We start from the raw sequence: 12132 nt of genomic DNA, 5'->3' as shown, positions 1-12132 counted from the left end.
TATTTTAATATGAATCTGAATCATAGATTGATCTAAAAATGATTTCGATTTATCTTTACAAGCACCAAGCACTTGGTACTTGTAAGTTTTTTACCGTTAGATCTACTCCTCAGATCATTTTCAACTATTAGATTATACTATTCAATCAACCACCCACTCAACCCTAGGGGGCTCACATCATCCCAACCGCATATCTCTTAATCCAATGGCTAAAAGTCTACAACCACCAATAACTTGGTACTTTTAAAAGCATATGAGCTCAATTAGAGTCCGGCTACTATACTATCGGTAGCACGGAGGGCTCCGTGCTACCAAGTTGTTTTCGATGATTCGGCTTCCAAATCGACGATCGGCTCCTGTTAGACTTGATCTACACTATTGAAAGTATTTGGAAACTAAATTTCAAATTTTTTCAACATTATTTGATTAGTGATCAAAAGATCTCAAAATTGACAATTTTAATGGCCGATGTGGTGTGTTTGAGAGTTTAACGGTGTAAAACAATCCAAATCCAATGAAAATTTTATAGAAATTTTTTTTTCACTATTTAGAGTAAGATCAATATATCTGATATTGAATTTAAATCTTTTATCATCATTTTTTATTAGATTTTTATTTTCAGCCGTTCAATTTTAGACTACTTGTTTGATAGGTAAATGGTATCGAAAAATCATGAAATTTAGTTTCTAAATACTTTTAATAGTGTAGATCAAGTCTACCGAGGCCGATCGTCGATTTGGAAGCCGCATTATCGAAAACAACTTGGTAGCACGGAGCCCTCCGTGCTACTGATAGTATAGTAGTCCAGCTCTCTCTCTCTCTCTCTCTTTCTCTCTCTCTCTCTCTCTCTATATATATATATAATTAGGNGCGCTATTAGATTTTTGATCATTGGATGAAAGGATGTGCGGTTAGGATGATAGTGGCTCTTTAGGGTTGGGTGGATAGTTGGTTGAATAGTATAATCTAATGGTGGAAATAGTCAAAGGGGTAGATCTAACGACAAAAAACTAGATAGCACTAAACGCATGGTATTATCGATAGAATATAGAGTCCAGCTACTATACTATCGATAATACCAAACACTTGGTATTATCGAGTTTTTCGTTTTTAGATCTACTACTTTAATCATTTTCATCCGTTAAATCATACTATTCAACCAACCACCCACTTAATCCTTCATCCAACTGCATATTCCTATCATTCTAACCAAAGATTACTATTATTCTAACCATTTATTATCATTCTAATCAAAGATTACTATCATTCTAACTGCTTATTCCTTCATCCAAAAGCTGAAATCTCGATAGCACCAATATCAATAGTATAAGAGCATAATTATACATGTATATAGTCCGACTACTATACTCTTATCAGTACGTTTATCTTCGTACTTATAAGTCGTTTTCAATGATAGAGCTTTCAAATCGATGATCCATACAGTTAAATATAATCTGCAACATTTAAAATTTTTGAAAATCAAATTTTATAATTTTTCGACATTATTTACTTTAAAAGATTTTCAAATTGATAATTTTCAACGGATGATTTGGTATACTTGCTAATTTAACAGTGTAAAATAATTGAACGACCTACTAAAAATAGATGATCAAATTCTTCAATTTAAGATTAGAGTTATTGATCTTTATTTAGATAGTTAAGAGAATTTTCTATCAGAAATTTAACTAATTTCAATTATTTTACACTGTTAAATTAGCAAGTATACCAAATCATCCGTTGAAAATTATCAATTTGAAAATCTTTTAAAGTAAATAATGTCGAAAAATTATAAAATTTGATTTTCAAAAATTTTAAATGTTGCAGATTATATTTAACTGTATGGATCATCGATTTGAAAGCTCTATCATTGAAAACGACTTATAAGTACGAAGATAAACGTACTGATAAGAGTATAGTAGTCGGACTATATACATGTATAATTATGCTCTTATACTATTGATATTGGTGCTATCGAGATTTCAGCTTTTGGATGAAGGAATAAGCAGTTAGAATGATAGTAATCTTTGATTAGAATGATAATAAATGGTTAGAATAATAGTAATCTTTGGTTAGAATGATAGGAATATGCAGTTGGATGAAGGATTAAGTGGGTGGTTGGTTGAATAGTATGATTTAACGGATGAAAATGATTAAAGTAGTAGATCTAAAAACGAAAAACTCGATAATACCAAGTGTTTGGTATTATCGATAGTATAGTAGCTGGACTCTATATTCTATCGATAATACCATGCGTTTAGTGCTATCTAGTTTTTTGTCGTTAGATCTACCCCTTTGACTATTTCCACCATTAGATTATACTATTCAACCAACTATCCACCCAACCCTAAAGAGCCACTATCATCCTAACCGCACATCCTTTCATCCAATGATCAAAAATCTAATAGCGCCAAGTGCTTGATACTATCAATAGTATAGTAGCCTAATTTTCTATATATATATATATAGAGAGAGAGAGAGAGAGAGAGAGAGAGAGAGAGAGCTAGGCTGGAATATTATTGATAGCAAAAGGTTTTTTTGCTATCAAGTTTTTAACCCTTGGATGAGAAATTGTAGGATTAGGATGATATTAATCTCTTAGGGTTGAGTGGTCCCTCTAAGGTTGAGTGGTTTTCATTGAGTTATAATATTTAATCAAATGATTAGAAATGACGAAAGAATTTGATCCAAAAGCTAAAAATTTGATAGAAAAATTTTTTGTTCGCTATCAATAGTATTCTAGCACATATCTCTCTCTCTCTAGTGTTCCGTTTACTTCTCTGTAAAATCTAAGTGGCCCTTGTAATCAGCTTTCTAGCTGAAATATTTCATGAGAACAAATAGAGATATATTTGTTAAAAATTTGAGCGAATAAATGGCGGGTGTTCAAAGCACAAAAGTAATTAAATTTAAGGAAAAAAAAAGAACCAAATAATAATATTGAATTGAAAAAAATTACTGGCCTTAGGTTTACTGATTCAAGTAATGGTTCAACTAATCATTGAATGTTGCAGAGAAGTGAGGAAGATTCAGAATGCCATTAGTCATATTGATTGAGAATTTCTTTTCATATTACCCCAAAACTTCAAACTTCAAACTTCAAACTTCAAACAATTCGCAGCGTAGATTCAAATTGGCATAAATTTTAGAAATGCTAGTATATACAAAAATGTACGGATACTGAAATGAACTTTGAGTGAAAGTAGCCTTTATCAGATTAAATGGGCACAAATTTGGGCTAATACAAGATTAAAAAAGATCAGCGTCCCCAAAATTGAACTCTGGTGAATAGTATCATCATCTGTTCCACTCATCAATAAAAAAAATTGTATACACTATGGATTTGTGCCTCGAAGGTATTGATTATTACACATTTTCCTCTAAGATACTGAAAATTTGCTAATTTTATTCCCTCAATATACCTGTCGACTTGTTAAAATTGACTAATTCTTATAATTCCATTCTATCCTAAAAGTAAATATCGCTTCCAATGACAATAACAGTTCCAGCGATGAAAAACTCTCAGTCATCTGAGAGTTGAAAAACTGTAACTATTTATTCAAACTTTAATTAACATATTAGTAAACAAATGCAAACTAGTTGTTTAACTTTATTTTCTGCTTGAAACTTTATTTTTTGTATTTTTTTTTTCCCATCAACGGGCTTTAGTAGATACGGCAACTAGGCCCACTGACCTTTAACAATTTATTATTTTCCCCTTCATGGGTCGAGTGCGATACAATTAGGATTAAGCGATAAAGCCAATTGGGCCTTATGGTATGGAGAACGCTAAGCCCAAAAAGAAGCCCAGCCTGAAGTTAAAACTAAGCTAAAGGTAAATTAGGCCCAAAATAGCCCAACCTTAACAAAGATTGACTTCCTTTAGCCTTTATTTTAAGTCCGAGCGGCTTTAAAAGGGATGGGTTTTTGGGTGGGAATGCGTGTGGGTTGGGATGTTAGTGGATGCTGATATCGGACATTTTATCTGAACCCAAGCTAAAACCAAACCTATAACTATAACCGACCCAAACCCGACTCAAACCCGAACCTAAAACCGAACCCATAACTAAACCGGTTTTATTTTATATAGTATATGCAAATTTAAATTTGTAATTTAAAAATTTAGATTATAGTATGATTTGTTTTGAAATTTGTGAAAAAAAAATAATGATTTATTTCGGGTTCAGTTTTAGATTTAAAAATTTTTTTTGTTGGGTTCAGTTTTCATTATAGATTTTCTAAACCAAACTATTTCAGGTTGAGTTTTGGTTTGAGTATTCGATCGAAAACCTGCCCCAAATACATGTGTACATCCTTATTGCAGCTTTTTAACAAAAAGGTTAAAAAAGAGATGAGATTGTAATAGTATATCTTCAGTGGGTCAAGCAAATACTAAAAACAAAAATATCTAGCTACAATGAAAATATAATTTATTCTACAAAAGACGAACAGTAAGACAATATTTTTGCTTACATAAAAGAGCATAACAAAAAACTTGCAGAGGGAATTAAATGGGAAAAAAACCATCAGCATACCCACAGGTAAGGAAAAGCAGCTACAACATCTCCAACACAATCTCCTATAATAAGAAGTAGAAGAGTAAGAGGACAAAGAACTTGATANTAGCTACAATGAAAATATAATTTATTCTACAAAAGACGAACAGTAAGACAAAATTTTTGCTTACATAAAAGAGCATAACAAAAAACTTGCAGAGGGAATTAAATGGGAAAAAAACCATCAGAAATTCATAATAACCCATCATTTATTTCCACAAGAAAAGCAGGAAAAAAAAAGAAGAGTTTTTCAACTGAAAAGCCAACTTATTCTGCGAAACTGTTGCAGTAGAAATACAGCATACCCACAGGTAAGGAAAAGCAGCTACAACATCTCCAACACAATCTCCTATAATAAGAAGTAGAAGAGTAAGAGGACAAAGAACTTGATATGTTAAAAAGAAAAAGAAAAAAAAAAAAACATTGAGAGTATGTAAGTGCATTAGATTTGGCCATCATTTTGATAATTTTTCGTTCATAGATATCAAAAAAGTGCCTATCTTAAAAAGTGTTAGTGACCATTGGACGTTGGCAACTTTGATCACTCTAAAAAAAAGATAATACATTTAGAGTTAAATTTGATATTTCCAGAAGAACTACATTACTTCAAAGTAAGTGGAGTAAGAGTTGAACATTTAAGATCCGCATAGCTATCATATTATATATAATAACGGATCGAACAATCATTGAGAAGAAACATACAGTACGGGACGATCTTCCAGCGCTGGTTGTCCCCTTCGTTCCACTTCCAAAGGCCGAGAGGGTTTCCTTCGCTCACGCCACCTGAGGAATTAAGCGAATCGAACAGCAGTCCGGTGTTGTTCACCATCCTGATGGTGTGGAATCCGCCTCCGAGGTCATCGCTCTCCGTCCACAGCACTGACTCGTCCAAATAACCCGGGTTATAGGGAATAAGCCGAACCTGATCATCATGCAATGCAATTTTACAACTTAAGAGACAACCAAACCCAAAAACTGCAAACGATCGAGTACCATAAGCACTTGCATATGTAGTGTTAGAAGAAAATATGCGCGCGCGTCCATATATTCCTGAGAAAAAAAAACCAAGAGAAGTGGCCAGAAACTTGATGAATATATTTACTTAACAAAATGCACCAACTTACATAATGGCCGAAGCCGAAAGAATGCTTGAGAGCTTCTCCGGTCGCTTTATTGACGAGAGCAAACGCTGGTTTGCCGTCTTCATCCTTCACCTTTGCGCTGTACCTCATATCTTTGATCCAGTGCTACAGTTAATCATTGTGGAAAAAATTAATATATATATATATATATATAGTCCGATTAGAATGCTTCTAATAGTACTAAACACTCGTACTATCAAATTTTTCATCGCTAAATTTATTCCTTTAATCATTTTTATTTACTGGATCATAATATGAAACTAACCACTCAATCAATCCTAAAGCATCACTATCATCCTAGCCGCACGAAAACTTAATAGCATCAATAATTTTGTGTTATCAGAAGCATTACACCTTCTCTCTCTCTATTTACCTAATGGTAGGTCCATATATTTTGGACTCATGTATTGAGATATATTTTTTTTTCTTTTGAATGAATTTTATCCGACTGTGTACAATTTATTAGAACGCGAATTTTTTATTAGGGGAGGTCTATAGTTTGTTAATAGACTATTTAATAAAGTTTATAAAATATATACGTATGCAAGTTTCTCTACCCGATTTAGACCCGACCAGTATCCGATTTTGAACGGATAGTATACGAATAGTCACTTTTCAGATCCACTCAAATAGACCCAATGAGGATATATATTAGTAATTTATCCTTATCCATACCAAACCTATTAGTAATTTAAGTATCCATATCCATACCTAACCTAAAGTTAAATGGATAGGGTATATATATATGTATTTCTAATTATTTTTTTTTAGGGTACGGATACAGTATATATATCAACTTTTCAAATCCGACCTGGCCTGCGGACATCTTAACTTCATGCAGTATATACTACCACCATGTACAAATGCATTACACCGGTGAGATGCTTGCCTGGTAATCACTTTCCCGATTAGCCTGTTCCAAAACAACGTTCTCCCCCCGGACGGCAAGGCTGTGCCTCACGCCAGCACGACAAAAGATCCGCATGGTCGGCCTGGTGGTGCAATCGTCGTACCAGTTCAGAGTCGAGTAGCGAGGGATCAGAGGGTACGCTGTTCGGGAAGAGCTGTTCAGGTTGCTCAGAATGTTGCTGATGAGTTGTGTCAGATTTCCATCCACTGCCGGCGTCGGAAACTGTTTCTCTCCCTCTTCCTTGGTACCTGCACGAATAGTTACCCAAGTTGAGTTTGATCAATTCGGTGACAAATATAGGCTAAGAATCTCGTTACTGATTCTCACTACAGCAGAAGCTCCAAACTCACTTGTCTGACTAAAACTTCTTTTTCCTTTTCTTTTTTTTTTCGAGGAAAAACAAACACTTTAGTAAAATTAACTGTTGTCGAAGGCAGAAGCGGAGGCGCAAGAAAAAACTGAAGAAGGGATTGATGGACATTAAGAACTTAACTGTAAGGGACCATCTTCCAGCGCTGGTTGTCGGCATTGTTCGTCTTGAAGAGACCGAGAGTGGTGCCATCTTCAATAAACCCAGTTAAAGCATCAAAATGCAAGTCCAAGTTATTCACCATCCTTATTTCGCGGAAGCCCCCAATCAGATTGTCGCTCTCCGTCCACAAGACCGACTCGTCCACGTAGCATGGATTATATTGAATAAGTCGCACCTGAATAAAATTTCAGAAAAATACGTATGTGATCGATCCAAGGTAAAATTTTTCTTTGTAATAATTATACGACATAGCAAACGTATTCCCTATCAATCCAAATGTGTCATATAAAATGCCAGAGTGTCTATCTAATCAGATATAATGTGTTAATTTTATATTGAAATAATGTTAGAAAAAAAAATTATTAATTGAGAACACTTTCTCATGATAAAAGAACCGATTTATAATATCCAAATTTTGGACGAATACTTATATGTAATTAATCCAGCGAGCTGCAGAAAATTAGTCATTCAAATAATTTATTTGATATGATTATAGCAGCGAATATAAGGCAGGAAGGAATGACACGCTAGTATTTCACCGCTTAATCAAATTGCAGTAGCACTTGTTGAGTATATAGTTAGCATTTAAAATTAATAAATTAATATTTTTAATTTTTTTATGTAAAAAAAATTATGAAAGAGGATAAACTGATGACAACAAAAAAAATAATAAAGAAAAATTTTCTATGCATTTTAAATATTAAAAATTCAAGGTATAGATTTTCAACAATTAGGATTTTTTGTATGAATGTTTTTTTTTTTTATGTTGTAAATCACTTTAATGATTTAGATATCATTTCGAAGTTTTTATGATTGAATTTTACTTTGTGCAGTATTCATGTAACTCAACGGCCCATAGAGTAAAATTTCTTATTCTTCTCCTAGTTACAATCAAGAGGTCGCTTCGTTATCACGCTTCGCTTCGTTATCACGCTCTCCCGTCGAGTCTATTCTTCTCAACAAAACCGATAGCTAAGAGCAACCGTTACAGCTTGGCCTTCACAGCTTTGTGATCAAGCAGGAGGAATTAGGGGTGTAAAACGGGCCGGGCGGCCCGTGGCCCGCCGCCCGGCACGACTACTGTAGCATCCGGGTAGTGACGGGCCGGCCCGGCTCTTCGGGCCGTGCTGGGCCTCATACCTGGGGCCCGACGGCCCGGCACGGCACGCCCCGAAGGAGAGCCGGTGGCCCGGCACGGCACGGCCCAATTGGGCTGTGCCAGCAGGGCCAGCACAGTCCGGAAACCCAGGCCCAAGGCAAGGGGCCTTGGGCCTGGGGTCTGATCTCCTCGGGAGGAGGGCCCCCCAGGAGATCTCCTCCTAAGGTCTGCCTAGTTATTTTGGTCCAATGGACCAAAAACCTATTTCAAATTTTATTTTATTTTTTAAATAATATAAATATATAAATAACTTAAATATTTATTTTATAATTGTTTTTATAAATTTTTAAATTTAAGTTAATAATCAGTTTAAATAAAATATTTATGTTTATATATTGTATTATATCTATATATATTTTTAAAAAAAAAATTAAGAGGGCAGCCCGAATGCACCGCCGCCGGCAGTAGCCTTTCGGCCGAGGGGCCGTGCCGGGCCGAAGGGTTAGGAGTCCGCCGGCACGGATTTGGTCACGGGCCGGGCCGGGCCAGGCCCTAGCCCGTTTCGGCCCGGAAAATGTGGGCCGTGCCATGGCCCACATTACACCCCTAGGAGGAATGTCAACTAACTTGCACCTCTAAATACACACACACTCAGCTGCTATACTATTAATAGCACCAAGTATTTGGTGTTACCAAACTTTTCGCCATTAGATTTATCTTTTTGATCATTTTCACTCGTCAAATCATATTATTCAACCAACCACCCGCTCAACCCTAGAACCCAAATTTTATAATTTTTCGATATTATTAACAAGTGAACAAAGAATTTCAAAAATGGCTATTTTAAAGGCTGATGTTGCACGTTTGTAAATTCGACGGTGTAGAACAATCAAAATTACGTGAAATTTTAATAAAAAATCTACTTAACATCAAGAGTAAGATAAATACTTCCAATTTAAAAATTAAGTCTTTTATCACTATTTTTATCATATTTTTAATTTTAACCGTTCATTGTAAGGCTACTTGTTCAGTAGGCAAACAAAATAAAAAAATTTTATGAAATTTGATTTTTAGAGAGTTTTAACACTGTAAATCATCTCTAACGGATCCAACCACAGAATCGGATGTCTCGTCGAAAATAATTTATAACTACGGAAGTCTTCATACTTCAGGAGTCTAGCTTTTTATATATATATATATATATATATATAGTAGCGCTACTAACTCTTATAAGTATAGAGCCTTTTGTATTTATAAATTTTTGACTGTTGAATAAAGGGATGTGTGGTTAGGATAATAATAGTTTCCGGTTAGGATGATAGTGCTAGGGTTGAGTGGATGGTTGGTTGAATAGTATAATTTAACGACTGAAAATAGTTAAAGAAATAGATCTAACTGTCGAAAATTTATGAGAGCAAAGGGGTGTCTACTTATAAGAGTATAGTAGCTGGACTCTATATATATAGAGAGAAAGAGTTCGGCTACTATACTCTTATGAGTACGATGGCTTTAGTACGTACTCATAAGTTGTTTTCGATGATAGAAATTTTGAATTAACGGTTCATACCGTTAAACATTATCTAGATGATTTAAAATTTAAAAAAATCATATTTATAATTTTTTCACATCATTTACCTTACAATCAAAAGATCTGAAATTTGATAATTTTTAACGGCCGGTATAGGATACTTGCTAGTTTAACGATATAAAAAAATCAAAATCGGATGAATTTTTCATAAAAAATTATATACACTATCTAGATAAAGATCAATAACTCTGATCTTAAATTGAAGGATTCGATCATTTTTTCTTAGGATGTCATTCGATTTTGACGTTTATTTTATTCCCGCTTGATGGATTCTATTATAATTTTTAAAAATTATGAAATTTATTTTTTTAAAATTTCAAATATTTTAGATCATATTTAATGGTGTGGATCGTCGATTCAGAAGTTATATCATTAAAAACAACTTATGAGTATGAAAGACTCCATACTCATAAAAGTATAGTAACTCTAATCTATATATATTATATATAGAAAGAGAGGTTTTCTATAATTTAGATTCGATAATTTAGCTTAAAACAAAGGGGAGAAACTTTGTAACTTACAGGATGGCCATGCCCGAAGGAGTGTTTGATAGCTTGGCCAGTTGCTTTGTTCACCAACGCAAAGGACGCATGGCCTTCTTCATCCCTCACCTTTGAGTTGACTCTATTGTCTTTGATCCAACACTAAATTTGAGAAAAAAAAAATATACATATGAAAAAAAAGATAAACACAGAGATAACAATAAAATCACAGCATAGGAAAGAAAAGATAATTATACAAGACCATTAATTTCTCAAAATGAGGAGATGAGAATGGACAAAGGGCTCCCTAAATAAAATTTGTAATTTCGAGACAAAAATAAGACCTTGTTGGCGTATGCAGATACCAATTTAGAAGAAAAGGCCTCTTCGTATTCTGGCCTTAATTGCTCAAAAATACAACAAATCACTAAAAATTCATGAGATGCAAATACAGGAAGTAATATAATATCAGAGTCACGTTACTTGCAAGACCGAACTAATGAAAAACGTGCAAACATAACTATTTTCTCTAAAATCTTCAGCCCGAGCCCTTCGCTACCCACGACAGATATTTATTTTTCTTTCACAATTTTATTTTTTAATTTGGTCGCACCGCGAAACTGTCGACGAGTCGAAATTCCAAACTGAAGTCGATTATCAATTTCGAGCCACATCTAACCAAAATAGTTCAAAAATAGCCAGAGTTTGGCGGGTGTTACGTATGTAGAATTAACCGATCGATCAGATCCTCACTTGGCGATCGTCCTCGGGGTCGGTGGGAGCCAAAACGACACTGTCACCACGGACAGTGAGGCTGTAGTTGGCGTCACGACGACAAAAGATCGTCACAGTCGGGCCGTGGGCTCTCGGATCGTACCACCAGGTAGGGGTAGGGGCAGCGATCGGTTCGACGGGGTCGCTGCAACTGCCACAGCAGCCCAGATAGAGATTTTCTACTTTGTTGATGCTTATAGTTTGTTGCATTTGTTTTGCATCACTTTCTCCCACGTCGCCTGGGTTGAAGCCCATGCTCTCTCTCTCTTTCTCTCTCTCTATCTCTCTCTCTCGCGCGCGCACGCGCGCGCAATCCCTCTCTGATATTTCTCTGGATGTGATGTGAGAAACTGAAGCGGCTCGAAATGCAATTGAAGATTGATGGATCAATTCATATCATATATATCTCTAGACATAACAAAGACACGGAATTATATAAAGAAGGGGAACAAAATCAATTGGCCTTCGTTATGTTATCTTGCTTAGAACAGCCAAATAGAAGCTATTACATTTCTCAACTAGTAATTGATTGGTTAGCTTAATTCATTAGCCAAAGTCATCGTAATAGTAGATGCATAGGATTTGTCGTTGAGGTGCTATAAACAAGGTTGGGAGTAATTAATTAGAGTAATAAATCACACGAACCTCAACTATTTGTCAATTTGGTATTTGTCTCTTTTGATTACCCACTTACGCTTTTCTTATCTTCGAGTGTTTGGATTTATCTCTGTTAAGACAATTTTTATTGTGTGATGCGCTACACCTGGCATGTACATATATGCATGCAAATGGAAGTGTTCAAACTAAAATTTAACTATTTTATATTAGATCGACCCTTTTGTACAGCAATCTCTTCTACATATGTTTTACTATTTTTTATTAGATCGATCTTTTTGTATAGCAAACTCTTCTACATATGTTTTAATAATTTAACCGTGGGACCAATTTTGATAGTTAAAAAATAGTTATTATAAACATAGGCCGGCTGTTTTCGGCCTGTAACTGTGGGCCAGCCCATGGGCCATCGAGGCCGTTTTATACTAGTGATTGCC

General features: G+C 34.9%; 2 protein-coding genes across 2 annotated transcripts; both read right to left on the bottom strand.

Moving 5' to 3' along the window:
* LOC109723808 (ricin B-like lectin R40C1) lies at window positions 4553-5785 on the bottom strand. Its single transcript, XM_020252293.1, has 4 exons — window positions 5678-5785; window positions 5256-5475; window positions 4859-4938; window positions 4553-4576 (listed from the first exon to the last, which is right to left on the bottom strand). The coding sequence occupies exons 1-4, from the start codon at window positions 5783-5785 to the stop codon at window positions 4553-4555; spliced, it is 432 nt and encodes a 143-aa protein (XP_020107882.1).
* LOC109723807 (ricin B-like lectin R40C1) lies at window positions 6564-11335 on the bottom strand. The gene is made up of 4 exons (XM_020252292.1): window positions 11060-11335; window positions 10346-10468; window positions 7099-7312; window positions 6564-6853 (listed from the first exon to the last, which is right to left on the bottom strand). The coding sequence occupies exons 1-4, from the start codon at window positions 11333-11335 to the stop codon at window positions 6564-6566; spliced, it is 903 nt and encodes a 300-aa protein (XP_020107881.1).

The sequence above is a fragment of the Ananas comosus genome, linkage group 18 (genome assembly GCF_001540865.1).
Source record: "Ananas comosus cultivar F153 linkage group 18, ASM154086v1, whole genome shotgun sequence".
Classification (NCBI taxonomy): Eukaryota; Viridiplantae; Streptophyta; class Magnoliopsida; order Poales; family Bromeliaceae; genus Ananas; species Ananas comosus.
Note: the sequence above shows the minus strand (reverse complement) of the source record. Positions and strands in the feature narration are given on the sequence as shown.